The 16,454-nt window shown below is 36.0% G+C and overlaps 2 protein-coding genes across 2 annotated transcripts; both read left to right on the plus strand.

Moving 5' to 3' along the window:
- Positions 1-3,502: 3,502 nt before the first annotated feature.
- LOC121260090 (uncharacterized mitochondrial protein AtMg00810-like) lies at positions 3,503-3,967 on the plus strand. Its single transcript, XM_041161943.1, has one exon. The coding sequence runs from the start codon at positions 3,503-3,505 to the stop codon at positions 3,965-3,967; it is 465 nt and encodes a 154-aa protein (XP_041017877.1).
- A 1,691-nt stretch (positions 3,968-5,658) lies between these two features.
- Positions 5,659-9,046, plus strand: LOC121260092 (transcription factor bHLH110-like). Its single transcript, XM_041161944.1, has 7 exons — positions 5,659-5,783; positions 6,721-7,399; positions 7,701-7,832; positions 7,938-8,003; positions 8,165-8,230; positions 8,652-8,717; positions 8,918-9,046. Exons 1-7 carry the CDS (start codon positions 5,659-5,661, stop codon positions 9,044-9,046), a joined length of 1,263 nt encoding a protein of 420 aa, XP_041017878.1.
- The last annotated feature ends 7,408 nt before the right edge of the window (positions 9,047-16,454 follow it).

The following is a 16,454-nucleotide window of genomic DNA, read 5'->3' on the forward strand; positions in this document are numbered from 1 at the left end:
AACTAATTCTCAATAAAAAAATTTACCGATAAAAAAAAAAAGAAATTGCTAACTAATTCAAGAACAAAATTCAATGCCATGGAACATATTTGTTAGAACATATTTACTTGCTAATACCATAAAAACTCAAAGAAGCATATCTGCTAGAACATATGTACTTGCTAATACCACGTTCAAAATGTTCAGATTTGAATAAAACCAAAAAAAATAATCTATTTTTATCAATATGCTGGAAACATGAATATTAAAGAGAGAAAACATGAATAAGAAGAATTTCTTAGCACTTGCAGATGTTATTATCCTATTTGAAGTGTGTATGTGTGTGTGTGTGTATATCATTATATGTTTCCAGGCAACCAAACAAAGTATACATAGCCATAGTATCACAGCTATATGCCACTAGTTGATCAAGTTATATCATGAATGATATATAGTCATAGCTAGAAATTATGAAGCTTAAGCTGAAAGCTACAAGTCCAATTGCGATGTAAATTAGATAAAATTGGAAGATGAAGTGACACAAACATGGCAATTCATACCAAAACAGCGTAAGGTTATCAAAAAAAGATTATGCCTAAAAGAACTAGTGCATGGTAGTTAAAGCTCCATCTGGCAAGAATCTAGTTTCCCATCATATCTCAAGAGAAAGATAACAGATCAAGAGAAAGAAAGAGAAAAAAAAAACCCACAATTCCCTCCAGCTCAACTGCAACCAAGTATGATCCCATGCCAAACAATAGGACTTGCAGCCACCAATCTACATATATATAGATTAAACAAAAACACAAAGCATTACTAGAATAAAAAACTAAGGTTTCGAAACTTATATCAAAAGATTTGTAGAGGATTAAAACAATTATTTATATGTGGTGCACAATTGAAACCGACCAGAATATAGCTCGGCATTTGAGAGTCGCATTCTCCAATACTAAGGATCAAAGAAAAACTTGATCCCATAACCAACTGAAAATGACCACATTTATGTTAACCATCAAGCCGTTGGCGCTAAACGAAAGAAAGTCGCAACATTCAATTTGAAATGCAAATCTTTTTTCGTGAATCATTAAATAACTCCCAAAAATTCTTCATTTAAAAAACCCAGATTCTGTTTTTGACAACAACTTTAAACGCTTCCATAGGACAAAGCTGAACCCGAATAAGTGAATGGCAACAACCCACAATATAACTTGGGAAAAGTAAAGAAAGTGCAGAGAATAGTGACGGTTTATTTCGAAACAAAAAAAAAAAACAAAAACAAAAAGAGAGAAAAAGAGAGGGAGAGAGAAAGAGAGACCTCTAGGGTGTATTTGTATCGCTTGACCTTGCATGGAGGAGAAGGGGGCTCCGATGGAGGACTGGCGATGGTGTCGAGGTGGTGGCGAACAACACCCATAGTGGCGGCAATGTAGAGAAATCCAAGAGAGAGAGAGAGAGGTGAGGCCAGATTCGGGGGGAAAAGGAAAGAGATTAGCGACGGGCTGGGGGAGAAGGAGGGGGTGGCCGTCGAGATGAGGTGGTGGTGGCATGGTGGGTTCGTGCATGGCAGCATGGGTTGTGCGTGATAGAGGCTTGAGGGAGAAGACTAGGGATTGCGGAGAGAAAGGGGGGAGGTGGGGGGAGACAGGAGGGAAATGTCTAAGGGAAAACATGCAGGCCAATTAAGTTTTATTAGTTTTTTGCCGCGACATCATATTGCCGCAATAAATCAAAAAGTCACCGCTAAATATGAAAATCTCATTTTCAATGAAGAAAAATTGTTGGCACTGCTCACTTGCAGCGGCAGAAATTCACCGCAAATAGTCTTGTACAGTGTCTTATAAATTTGTAAAAGGCTATTTCCAGCACTTCACATATTGCTGCTAATAAACGTTAATTGGCCACAGAATACCTATTACAGCGACAATTTTCACCACAATAAATACTTTTTGCAGTGATTTTTCTATTCGATGGAAATAAGTGCCGTTACAGTGACAAAAGTTTTTTTCCATGAAAAAAAATCATCGCAAAAAAGTAGAAAAGTCGTCGTAAAAACTTAACAGTGAATTCTCCCCAACATTTTCGAAATTTGTGCTAGAATTCAACGGCGAATTTTAGTCATTATTTGTGACGATTGTTTTTGTAGCAATCTAAAAATCACTGGAAAAGACCTATTTTCTTGTAATGTGCGTACCTTTGGCTTCCTTTGTTTTCATTTTCTACGTGATTATATGCCTAATAAATTATCTCCAAGGTCCCTTCCTTGTGTTTTTATTGGCTATAGTCATCTTGATAAAGGTTTTCGTTGCTTGGATAAGAAAACTAACCAGGTCTCTATTTCTCGCCATGTCCAATTTTTCGAAGATTATTTTCCTTATGCTTCTAGCTCAACTCTTCCTCCTTTGGATGGTGCTAATTATGTCACTTTTGATGACCATTCTGACAGTTTTCTTTCTAGTGATACTTCCTCATTAGGTGTAACTTCCACTGATCACCCGGCCCCCACCTTGTGTGTTCCTTGTGTTGATTCAAGTATTCCTTCACCACCTCCTGAAGATTCTTCTTAGCCTTCATCGCCAGCGATAGCATTGGAAGTCATACCTCCTGTTCCTTCTTCCTTTAGTTAATTGGCGATTGTTACTCACCCTATGGTTACTCCTGCTAAGAATGGTACTGTTAAAGCCCGCACTCTTCATTCGTTATATGCTTTGTCTGCTCCACTGTGATTTCAGGTACATCTTGTTGTCAATGAGCCTCGTGGATTTAAGTCGGTTGTCAAGCATCCCAAGTGGCTTTCTGTAATAGATGATGAAATTGCCGCTCTCAAGCACAAAAACACATGACGTTTGGTTCCACTTCCGAGTGATCATAATGTTGTCGGTTGTCGGTGAATCTTTAAGACGAAGCTTTGAGTAGATGGCTCTACAGAACGTCACAAAGCTCATCTTGTGGCCCAAGGTTTTTCTGAGAAACATGGCATTGATTTCGATGAAACATTCAGTCCAGTTGTTCGGCCTGCCACTGTTTGAATTATTTTGTCCCTAGCTGCTATGCATGGCTGATCACTTCATTAGCTTGACGTTAAAAACGCATTTCTGCATGGTTTTCTTACAAAGGAAGTTTACATGGAACAACCTCTGGGATACACTGATCCCCAATTCCCTTCTCATGTTTGTTGCTTACAACGTGCTCTTTATGGTCTGAAACAGGACCCACGGGCATGGTTCCAGCATTCCAGTCAGTTTTTGCTTTGACTTGATTTTATTGCGAGTCGTGTTGATTCCTCACTTTTTGTGTATCATGGTCTTCATGGTGTTATTTATCTTCTCTTATATGTCGATGATGTGGTTATTACAGGCAATAATCAGTTTATGCTTCGTACACTCATCGATTAATTGGCACGAGAATTTTCAATAAAGGATTTTGGTGATTTACACTTTTTTTTAGAATTGAGGTCATTTGCAATGAAAAGGGAATTTTTCTCAGCCAAACAAAATATGCTCTTGATCTGTTGACTCAGGCAAACATGGTGGATTGCAAACCTATTTCCACTCCTTTTTTGGTGGGATCTCATCTAACTGAATCTAGAACTGCTCATTCTGATGCTACTCAATTTCGATCACTTGCAGGAGCTTTGCAATATTTGACTCTTACCCGACCTGATTTATCTTACAATGTTAACTCTATATGTCAATATATGCGTGCCCCTACTACTGATCACTTTCGTGCCTTGAAGCGTATTTTACAATATGTTAAGGGCACCTATCATTATGGCTTACAACTCTCGCGAGATTATTCTTTGACTTTGCTTGGTTATTTTGATGCAGATTGGGACGGATGCCCTGTTACCCGGTACTCTACAACAGGCTATGCTGTTTATTTCGATCGAAGTCTCATCTCGTGGTGTTCAAAAAAGCAAACTACTGTTGCTTGCTCAAGTGCTGAAGCCGAATATCATGCTCTAGCCTTTGTTGCTGCTGAACTTTCCTAGACACTTCAGCTTCTTCGCGAGCTTCATATCACATTCTCCTCCGAGATTGTTATGTGATAACAAAAGTGCCATCTTCATTTCCTCCAACCCAGTCACCAAGTCCCACTCCAAAACACATTGACATCGATTATCATTTTGTTCGGGAACTTGTAGCTCGATGAGTCCTCAATCTCAAGTTTGTCGCCTCTCATCTTCAATTGGCCAATGTTTTCACCAAAAGGGGTACCAAAATTACATTTTCTGTTGGATTGTGACAAGTTGTGCGTTTTTTCCATTTCACCCACGCCAACTTTGAGGGGGGGATGTTAGAGGAGAATCTGCTTCCCCTAATTGTGACTAAGAAGATAGTTGATTCTCCATGATTCTAGCTCCTATAACTGATTCACCTTAATTCTAGGAGATTGCCTTTTATTGTATATATTCAAATTATTTCATTGTTTAAAGTTGTACAGATTTATTGTATAAATGAAGATCACCTCATAACATTTACGCTTGAGGTATTTCCTTTACATTCATCATACTTTCAGCCACCAAATAGTTGTTTGGTGTTACGAGGTTCATGAAGGGAGATCAAAGAAGATTAAAGGTGGAAGCTTGAGATGCGGCAAAGGCATGGTACCAGGCGAAAGAAAGAGACGAACGCAAAGTGAAGATAAATAGGGCTCGTAATGCGTGGCTGGAAAATGACGTAGCTTAATATATATTCAATAAACGGTGTAGTTTTGGGTTTATACTTTAACAATTAAACGGTGTAGTTTTGTATGTAGAGAGATATTACAAATATCAAAAGATATGAAGATATTGTAAATTTAATGGTAGTTAGAGAAAATATTTGAAATGAATAAAAAAATATTAAAAAAAGAATATTTAAATGATATAGAGAAAAAATAGATAAGCTGATGTATAATCTATTGTAAAATTCAATATATAAAATAGAAAAAATGAGTTTTGGTGATATAATTTGAAGGACAAGATAAATGAACCATTGAGAGTACTCTAAGTAACCATATTGTATAAAAGCGATTGGATACCCTCGATCCCTTTGTAAGCAGCTGGATGGTTTCCAAAGGTGAGTTTAAGTATCATGCACTCGATCGATCGAGTAAATTTATATGTACATGAGTACCACTGTTTAAGAGTACCACTGTTTAAGATGTATGTAGTTATTAATAAGTAGGACGTACGGCCTCGATCCGCGGTGTGTAGGGAGAATAAACCATATATGTTCCCCGTAATCTTTTCTCTTTCCAATTGCTTGAGCCTCTAAACCAAATAAATGCATGCATGATCTATCTTATACGCCATGATTAGTAAAATCTTCTTCTAACTCTTTTAAGGCAGAGTGCGCAAAACCCATTATCGAATATAATACACAAGATATAGGGTTTCTAGAGCTACTTAAGCAGCCGCATAAAGTTTCCTATACATAAGAAGAGAATCAATAGTCGAGCGAGAGAGAGAGACAGAGAGAGAGAGAGAGGCAATTTATCTTTGTTCTCGATCCTATCTTCGTAAAGGCAACTTGACGCTTGGACTTGGAAGAGTAAAGAGAGAACAAAGTGAGAAGGCTAAAGGTGAAAGCTAGCCTGGGTTTGTCTGAACTATTTCTTTGAATAGAGTGAAAGATTCCTAGCGCCAGCAAATTCCATTTACCTTTCTCGGGATTTTCAAGTTGTTAAATACAAAACCTAATGGAGTCTGCAAATTTTCCTCATCTTCATCAGCTCCAAGAACAGTTTGCCGAGTATTTTACTTCAGCAAATCAATCCGGATATAAAGCTTCAATCACCCATGACTGGAACCCAAGCATCGTTTTGTAAGTATCTCTATTTATATAACATGGAGTACGTAATTTATCTTCTACTAAACTATTTAAATCCATGCAATATAAGTAAGAGTACTTTATATTATACACGAGTCTGAGGATTCAAGCTAGCGGTCTTATTTTCTGATGTATTCATGAGCATATCTATGGAGTATACATGATGTATCTTAGCTAAGAGTACTGATATTAGTAGCCGAAAATAGGGATCGGTAGATCGAAGGAAGATAAGCAATATCACTGTAGATCAGTTTATAGCTAGTAGTCAATAATTTTTCTTCCAGAGACCAAAAACATCGAGAGTACCTTTTCTTAAAAGCAAAAGATTAAACTATTACTTCTCAATCAAGCTAGTTTTATGCAAGAATATCGATCCCAGGGTTGATATGAATCAAATTAAGACCATTTTCAAAATTTAATTCACTGGTTTATTCGTATAGCTAGCTGAGATACTTGATTAGAATAGTGTTAGTTTCCTAGGGTTTATGAGTCTGGCGCGCTGACATGGCTTGATTGTTGAGCCTGGCCATTGCTGAGATAGGTGAGAGATTATTCATGCATGGTGACATAATATATATATATATATATATATATATATATATATATATATAGGTGTGCTGGAGCTACCAGCTCATTGTTTTTGGCTCTCTGTTTGGTGTGTGCCACGGCAAGAGATTTTTCTCTTTGCCATGCATGGATGATCAGGGAGATCAGTTAGCTTTGGGTGTATTTGTTCTCCAGGATTTTTGACAGTTTGTAATACTTTGTAGTCTCCCTGGCCTAGGTCCACTGTAAATGCAGTATGTCTAAGGCAGGTAAATCTTTAAGATCTCTTTCATGCTTGTTTTGCTCTATATTTCGCCTATTTGATTAGTTGAATAACGATGTTTCTCTCATGTACTTCGTTATATGACTGTAATGATCATTGCAGAAATGATAGTAACTACAATAGCTATCTGAGTGAGAGCGTCCCAAATTCAAGAGATTTATGGCCAAAGTACTCGGTCGATGAGCCTATTCTTAGATCTTCGGTGAGTCAAGACTTGAGTTTTTGCGATGCAAAAACTACTCAGCAATCAGCAAACGAAGAAATGCACCTTGCAAAATTCAAAGAAGAGATGCGACCTGCAGCAGGCACTTTCCCTAAATTGAGCGAAATAGTATGCGACCTCTCTAATGCAGAAGCATCACATGATCTGCTAACCCCAAAACATGAACAGCAGTGTTCTTCTGATTTATTTGAGAATCTCTGCCTCGGCAACTTCTCCGCTGGTGCTCATCTCGCTGGACAACAGCCTAATTCGGCTCGAGATTTGTACTCCAATACACAGAACTCTGAAAGTTTTGGAGGCGTAGCTGGATCCAACAGATCATATAATTTCAGTCATGTTTTCCCATCCTTTTCACCCTCGTATTTTTCTTCTTCATTAGCTTCAAATTCTCTAGGCTTGAACTTGCAAACATTGGATCTCTTGACATCCACCAATACTGGTGGGAATTTTAGCCAGCCTTCACACGATATTTTAGGTGTTCGTAAAGCTGGAAGTGTATCTCTAAGCCCGGATCACATGCATGAACTGGCTGATGGTCCATCAAACAGCTCTAACAAGGTGGGTATCTTCTTCTTCTTCTTGATCTTCTTCTTCTTCTTCTCCTCCTCCTCGTGGGTTTAGAGTTTTAGACCGAAGGAAACGAAACTCATGAGTTTACTGCAAAAGCATTTCGATTTTCTCCTTCAGTTTTACCTATGTTTTCGATCCGCTGAATAATTATTTGCTTAATACATGTACTAATAATTAGTATATTGATCTCTTTTCATATCTCTTATTTCTAGACTAAAAGCATATTAATAATATTTCTCATAATTTCCACGATCCATATTATAAACTTTACTCTCTTAAATTATAAAAGACGACAGCTTTCATGAATGAAGTTACAAGAGCAAAAAGACCTAGCCGTTCTGCTGATCAGCCAAAAGATCAGTCTCATGCAGAAGCTAAGAAGTCGCGATCAGTGTCACGATGCTCATGCCCACCACTGAAGGTGATTTAATTATTTCTTTCTTTAACTAAGATACCAATCTCAAGTCAAACTTTACTCCACTTTATATATAAAAAGTGAGCAGCGGAATTGGTTTTAAATTATTAGGTACGAAAGGAGAAACTAGGAGACAGGATTGCAGCTCTTCAAAAGCTGGTGGCACCTTTTGGCAAGGTACTATAAATATATATATATATATATATAGATATATATTCTAAGCTATTCATTCTTCATCAGAACCCACTAATATATATGTGCGTGTATTATAATATATATCTTAGAGGCCATGCTTCGATGTACTTTATTTTAATATATTTGCTGTATGGAGATGACAGACAGACACAGCCTCAGTATTAACAGAAGCAATTGGATACATACAGTTCCTTCATGATCGAGTGCAGGTGATTACTTTCTTCACCTTAATTTCCGACCATTGATTATATCCTCTTAATTAATGCATCATATATAATGAAGTAGTAATGCCCAGGATCGAATTAAGCTGCAAGCTGATCTAGCAATCGGGATGGAAAGGTTTTAGCTAGCTAGGGTTTGAGTACGTACGTTGCACGTACACTAGCTAGTGGAATATATATATATGATCCATAAATTAAAAAGCTAGGTCTCTAGTACTCTAGGATAAAGCTCCAAAGCTATATATGTTACTGTTACGTTTTAAGGTAAGTCATGCATGAGATCACTACATAAAATAAAACAACGCACTAGCTAGCTCTGGCTAGTGAACTAAATTAATAAAGGATATGCATTCTCTTGATCCCACTACTAGAACTAGTACTCAAAATGGTTTTGAACATATCTCTGCAGAACTTGAGCATGCCTTATATGAGGTCTTCCCGCAGCAAGCCCATAATTAGATCAGCCATGCAACCGGTACGATATATATATATATATATATATATATACACACACCACACACACACACACACACACACACACATATATATATATATATATATATATATAGATTCTCAGATATATAGAATACAATATTATTTCCAGAAAATAATCTCACAGCTTCTTACAAATTAATCTGAATTTTTTTTTTTTTTTTTTTGAAAAAATAATGGCAGGGTTTGAGCAAGGAGGGATATGGAACTGATCATGATCATCAAGCGAAGCCAGACCTTAGAAGTAGAGGGCTGTGCCTTCTGCCAAAATCTTGTGCATCATATATAACTGGTTTTGATGATCATCACTAAGGGCTTAATTGATCATGAGGCCATGGCCACTAAACTACTTTGAAGGCCAATAATATTTAAGAAGATTAATAATGCTGAAATCATGATAATTATATAACCCCCAGCACCTGCGCCCACTGGCTGGCTGTCTTATGGACTTAATTTATGCTCGTCCTTTTTCTTTCTTTTCGTTTTAATTTTTTATTTTCGTGGGCTACTCCTTGCACACTGTATTTCAATCTTTCTATATATGAAATTGTTCATGTAATTTAGTGGAAGAAGATTGGTCGTTCTTGAAGAATATATATGTTCCCTTTTAACTTGCGTTAAAGTATCACATCTTCCAAAAACCTTAACAGTACTTGATATGATGAATTAAATTAATTAATCCTTATTGTAATTAGGGGCGATAATATGTAACATGATCATTAATCATAACACGAACACAATAAGAAATTAGTGAGTTTGGATTTGATATAAATAAGTTCAAATCAAAATAGGTTGATCAGTTAAGACACGATTAATAAACGAATCAATAATGAGTCAACCCATTTAACCCAAAATTAACCTACAATAACCATTTAAATTTTATTTCAAATTAAAATTTTATTATTGTTGGATTGTAATATTTGTATTTTTCAAATTATATATGTTTATGTTATTATTGTTGGAATTGTAATTCTGGACATATGCTCGTATTTGTTATTGTTAGGTTTATAATATTGTTTACATTATAAATGAAAATCTGAAAAATATGAATATTTTTTGTTAGTAGGTATGTTATTTTAGATATTGTGGCTACTCATAAATATATATATTTTAACTTTTATGCGAAATTATGTTAGTCATGTCAAATGGATTATAGGAGTTAGTTCAAGTACATATTTACTTGAAACAAGTTGAAATGAATTGTGTCGTGTTAACTTATTTCTAATTAATTATTAAATAGGTGATACGACATGACACAACTCGTTATTTAAATTGATCGTGTTAGGATTTGAAGTTCTGGCCCGTTTAGCTTACTAAGTCGTGTTCGAGTTGATTCATATAGTCGAATGTTTATGACTTGATACGACACAAACATGACCTACGAACACTTATTGCCACCCCTAATTATAATATGGTATTATGAGATCTTTCATTGGTTCTTTGCTCCTTACATTAATGGAGCATGGAATTAATGATGGAGAAATTAAAGAAATTGTTGAGGGTGGTTCAAATCAAGGCTAAAAAAATTAAAATCAAGTAAGTACCGATTAATTGAATCGGGTGATTCAATTTGTTGGATCAAACAATTCTTGAAAAATTTTGATATAATATTTTAAAGTTGATAAAAAAGTATAAAATGAACAATATGAGTTTAAAATCAATTTTCTGTGACTACCTTCATTTATAAGAAAATCATCATGTCAGGAGAAAGCTAAATGAAGCCCGAAATCAACTTGAGAAAATGCAGTTTCTTGACTCAAGTAGTCCAGATCCTAGTGGTCTGAGTCATGCTAGAAGGGAAGTTCAGTTGTGGCTTGAGAGAGAAGAGGTGATGTGGCGACAAAGATCTCGAGTCCAGTGGTTAAAAGAGGGGCATCAGAACACATGGTTTTTTCATTCAAAGACATCCTTCAGGAAGAAAAGAAATTTCGTAAGGGGTCTTAAGGATGATAAGGGAACATGGCATGAGGGTGTGCAGCGTGATGAGCTGGTTGTTGATTTTTTCAAGAACCTTTTTAATACCTTGGCATAGGGGGATCAAGAGACTGTTTTGAGTCTTGTTGAAAGAAAGGTAACTGATGAAATGAATGTTGAGCTCACTAAGCCCTTTGTAGCGAATGAAGTAAAGCAAGCTTTGAATCAAATGCACCCTGCCAAGGCACTAGGGCCTGATGGCATGTCTGCTGTGTTTTTCCAGTCATACTGGCACATCGTGGGAGATTCCATTACAACTGTAGTGTTGGATACTCTTAATACTAGTAAGCTGCCCTCTCAACTCAATCATACACTTATAAGTTTGATTCCAAAGAAGAAAACTTGTGAGCTTGTTTCTGGTTATCGCTCAATAAGTTTGTGCAATGTGGTTTATAAGCTTGTTTCAAAGGTTATTGTGAATAGAATGAAGGGTTTTTTTTTACCTGTTATCATATCTAAATCTCAGTTTACATTTGTGGGGGGATGTTTGATTAGTGATAATGTATTGACAACTTATGAATTAGTGTGGCTTGAGAGAGAAGAGGTGATGTGGCGACAAAGATCTCGGGTCCAGTGGCTAAAAGAGGGGGATCAGAACACACAGTTTTTTCATTCAAAGGCATCCTTTAGGAAGAAAAGAAATTTCATAAGGGGTCTTAAGGATGAGAGGGGAACATGGCATGATGGTGTGCAGCGTGATGAGCTGGTTGTTGATTTTTTCAAGAACCTTTTTAATACCTTGGCACAGGGGGATCAAGAGGTTGTTTTGAGTCTTGTTGAAAGAAAGGTAACTGATGAAATGAATGTTGAGCTCACTAAGCCCTTTGTAGCGGATGAAGTAAAGTAGGCTTTGAATCAAATGCACCCTACCAAGGCACTAGGGCCTGATGGCATGTCTGCTATGTTTTTCCAGTCATACTGGCACATCGTGGGAGATTCCATTACAACTGTAGTGTTGGATACTCTTAATACTAGTAAGCTGCCCTCTCAACTCAATCATACACTTATAAGTTTGATTCCAAAGAAGAAAACTTGTGAGCTTGTTTCTGGTTATCGCCCAATAAGTTTGTGCAATGTGGTTTATAAGCTTGTTTCAAAGGTTATTGTAAATAGAATGAAGGGTTTTTTTACCTGTTATCATATCTAAATCTCAGTTTACATTTGTGGGGGGACGTTTGAATAGTGATAATGTATTGACAACTTATGAATTAGTGAATTACTTGAGGAATAAAAGGTGTGGTAAGAAAGGGTATATGTCTCTTAAATTAGACATGAGTAAGGCGTCTGATAGAGTTAAATGAGGCTTTTTAGAGAAAATCATGCTCAAATTGGGATTTGCAACTAGATTTGTTCATCTTATTATGGAATGTGTTAAAACTGTCACTTTTTCAGTTTTAGTTAATGGGAATGCTTATGGCCCCATTTTGCCTACAAAGGGCATTAGACAAGGGGATCCACTTTCCCCATACCTTTTGCTCTTTTGCACTGAAGGTTTAATAGCCTTATTGAGGGATGCTGAGGTTAAGAGAAATTTTATAGGAATAAAAGTTTGTAGAGGGGCTCCAATGGTTACACACCTCCTATTTGTTGATGATAGCATAATTTTCTGTCGTGCTGATGTTGATACAACCAGATTTATTCAAGGTTTGTTAGATAAATATAAAGTGGCTTCTGGGCAAAAGGTTAACAAATGAAAAACAACCATGGTTTTTTCGAAAAATGTGGATGCTATTAAACAAAGAGAATTGTTGCATTTATGGGGTGTTAATAATTTTCAGCAATATGATAGATATTTGGGGTTGCCAAATTTTGTTGGGAGATCTAAAGCTCGTGCATTTGAAGGTATTAAGACAAGGGTGTGGACCAATTTGCAGAGTTGGAAAGAAAAACTACTTTCTCAAGGGGGTAGAGAAATTCTTATAAAAGCAGTGGTCTTATCCATACCCACCTACTCTATGAGCTGTTTTAAACTACCATCGACTTTGTACCGGGAACTTAAGATGATGATGGTGAGATTTTGGTGGGGGCAATGAGTAATGAGAGGAAAATCCGTTAGTTAAGTTGGGAAAAATTATGTGTCTCAAAGTTTAGAGGTGGGATGGGGTTTCAGGATTTACAAATGTTTAATATGTCTCTAGTGGCTAAGCAAGGGTGAAGGTTGTTACAAAATGAAAATTTGCTGATGCATAGAATCTACAAGGCCAAATATCACCCTAACTATACATTTTTCCAAGCTTCTTTAGGCCCTAATCCATCCTATGCTTGGAGGGGTATTTTTTAGGCAAGGAGATGGCTTTTGGAAGGATGTAGATGGCGAGTTGCTAATGGAAAAACATTGAAGATTTGGAAGGACTCTTGGTTACCTGAGCCTAGACTCTTACAATCTGTTTTAGATGGCAGAAATGGGAAAGTTGTTGATGAAGAATAGATAGTGGACAGGTTGATTGATGCTACTACTAAAACATGGATTGCACAGCCGGTTAGAGTTCTCTTTAATCCAAATACAATAGTGGAGATCCTCAAGATTCGATTGTTACCAAATCAGGTTTTGGATAGATGGATTTGGGATAAGGAAGCAAATGGCAAATATTCTGTCAAGAATGCTTATAAGCTGATTCAGAACACAGTGGATAAATGTGATGGGGAAACTTCTTTGCAGATGCAAGATAGAACTCTTTGGAGGAGGAAACGGTACATGAAAGTTCCAAGGAAGATTAAAAATTTTGCATGGAAGGCTTGCAAGGATATATTGCCAACTATCACTAATCTTAGGAGGAAAAAGATTGTTGTGGAGACTCAATGTGGTTTCTGCCATGTCCATGAGGAAGACATTAGCCATGCTATGCTCACATGTTCTTCTAACTATAGTTTGTGGCAAATATTTCTTCCAATGTTACAAAATTTTCATTCCTCTTTAACTTTTATTGATACTGTGAGAATGGTTATGCTGCAAGGAAGTGAAGTTGAGTTAACTATGTTTTTTATTATGTGTTAGAGTTTATAGCATAGACAGAATCAGTTGTAGATGGAACATAATTTGATACAACCTCCTCAAGCAGCTGAACATGCTTTAACACTTTGCAAAGCTTTCAATGATGTGCAAACGACAACAACAAGGGATTTATATAAGTTTTCTAAATGGCAAGCTCCACCAGATGGGTATCTCAAAGTTAATGTAGATGGTGCAGTTTTTATTAATTTGAGGAAAGCTGGAGTTGGGATAGTCCTACGGGATATGAGTGGAGGGATTGTGATGGCTGCAAGTAAGAATGAAGAGGAAGTGGATGAGGCATCTACTATTGAATCCATTGCTATGTTGAGAGGACTTCAACTATGTCTCCCACTTGGTATATCGAAGTTAATCATTGAATGTGATTGTCTGAATATAGTTCAGGAGCTGCAGTCAACAGAGGAGTCATTTGCTAGTGCAGGTAACTTGTTCAATGAAGCCAAGAATTTAATGAGGCGTTTCCAGGAAGTTCGAGTTCAATAACAGGATAAGGAATAAGGTAGCTCACTTTCTAGCTAGATATGCATGGAATGTTGTTGATATTAATGTCTGGTGGGAGCAGATCCCTTCTTTTGTTAGTCATGCACTATGGTTTGATACTAATTGATGTACTGTTGCTATTTGAATGAAGTTTTGTTTATCAAAAAAAAAAAATCATCATGTCATGTGTCCGAATAGATTAAATAAGAATGCAATTAATGAATCCTCAAATGTCCTAATTATTTTTCATTTGTCTCAAATATGCTCATCATTTACAGAGAGAATAAATCTTTAAGTTATAACGTCATAAGTATTTTGTGCATAATCATAAATCTAAGATAGTAAGCTGTCCTCTTCTCTCTCTTAATTTCATATTTTTATCCTTCGAGTCTTCTACCATTATACGAATATAAAGATAAAAAAAAGTTAATATACATTTAGTTCTCTCATTTATTCATACAAGAACAAACAATAACACATGCATTTGGAACCCCAATATTCTAAAAATTAAACATTGAACGGATAGGAATTAAGGGTTTGAGTCGGTTTGAATCAACCATTTATGTCGTTGAATCGAATATTAATATTGCATTGAAACAGATTTGGTTTTAGCCAATTCAATTTGAATATGCTGATTATTTTAATTAATATCAGTCAAACCGTTTAATTTCTAGCTAGCCGACCAATCAAGGGTCAAATTAATCCAAGAGCAAGAGAGTCATCAAGAATATAGTCAAGCTATTTACGAGATTATTTAATTTAAAATAAATGTTCAAATAGCAAGAGAGTCATCAAGAATATAGTCAAGCTATTTACGAGATTATTTAATTTAAAATAAATGTTCAAATATTTATGCTAACTCACCAATCTAGAAAAAAAAAAAAAGGAGTATAATGATTTATAGGCCAACTCAATATGAAACTTGGTGTATATCTCTATAAATAGCTGTCCTAGTCTGTTATAAGCATCACTTGTTTTTTTCATCAAATGATTTCAAGCATGATCAATCAGCGCAATTTGGCTGAAAGTGTCAAACTATAAAGAACGTTTTGAATGGGATAAAACTTAAAGCTAGCTTTTGCCCTTCAATCATGGGAAAAGATGACAAAGGGAAATGAGGAAGAAATTTGGGCTAGAAAATAATCTCCAAGGGAGAAAGGTAAATGAATAGTGGATGAGTGCGTGTGTGTGTGTATCGACTATTAAAAAAAAAAAAAAAAATTGTGACGGACTATTTACGATAAAATCAGATTCATTTTGGCAGGAAATAATCATTTTCGTTAAAAATAAAGGCTCACAAATAAGCAATTTTCTTGTGGTACATAGAGCTAGAATTTTTTTTCCCCTTTTTGTGAGTAGAGGAATTTGACTTACTAATCAAGCGATATTATGTTGTTGTGAGCATATATTAATATTAATTACTCAAAAGTTTGCCGTGACCATTGAGAAAACAACAAAAATAAATTAATTTGCATGGTTTAACGAAAGCAACATTCAATTTCCAGTCATAATGACAATAATTGCAATATTAATGATGGCCAAGAATCTGACCATGAGAAGGGTGCTCTTCATTCGAAGCCACAGATTAATGTCATAGCCATGACATCTATGGCTTCTAAAAAGAAGACAATTAGTAGAGAACCAATTGTCATAGCTAAGATAGAGGCATAGTTCCAAACTCATGAAGGCCTCTGAAAAAAAAGCAATTAGTAGAGAACCAATGCATGACGAGAACGATGATGATGATGATGATGATCATTAATTTGGAGTGATCATGGAGAAATGCTCGCAATTTGGCTGAGCATATATGAATGCTATCAAAATTGAATAAGGTTCTGAATGGTTGCGATTTAATATATATTTTTCTACAAAAGGCGCAGTACTACCTGATCTCAAGGTAGGAAATCTGCTAGAATGCAGTCGAACCAGGACATCATGATCATGGATCAAACAAAATTTAAAGACTCAGAAAAAAGCTAAAGTAGTAGTCTTGCAAGCTTTCTTGGTTCAAAAGGGGGAATGGAGATTTGATTAGTTTGCATTGTTTGGATTGGGAGTTCACAAGTTTCAAAAACTTCTTGTTTTCGATCATCCCTGGAGTCTAGAATAAATGAGTATTCCTGAATTCTAGGGAAATTCATGAACCCAGTTGGTGTATCTCTATATTGTAGTCCTTCACTATCTTGTGGAGCATCATTTGTTATTTTTTATCAATTTGAACTTTTAAACATTGAGTTGCTTTGCACTCTTGTTTCT

This window comes from Juglans microcarpa x Juglans regia, chromosome 4D (assembly GCF_004785595.1).
Source record: "Juglans microcarpa x Juglans regia isolate MS1-56 chromosome 4D, Jm3101_v1.0, whole genome shotgun sequence".
Lineage (NCBI taxonomy): Eukaryota > Viridiplantae > Streptophyta > Magnoliopsida > Fagales > Juglandaceae > Juglans > Juglans microcarpa x Juglans regia.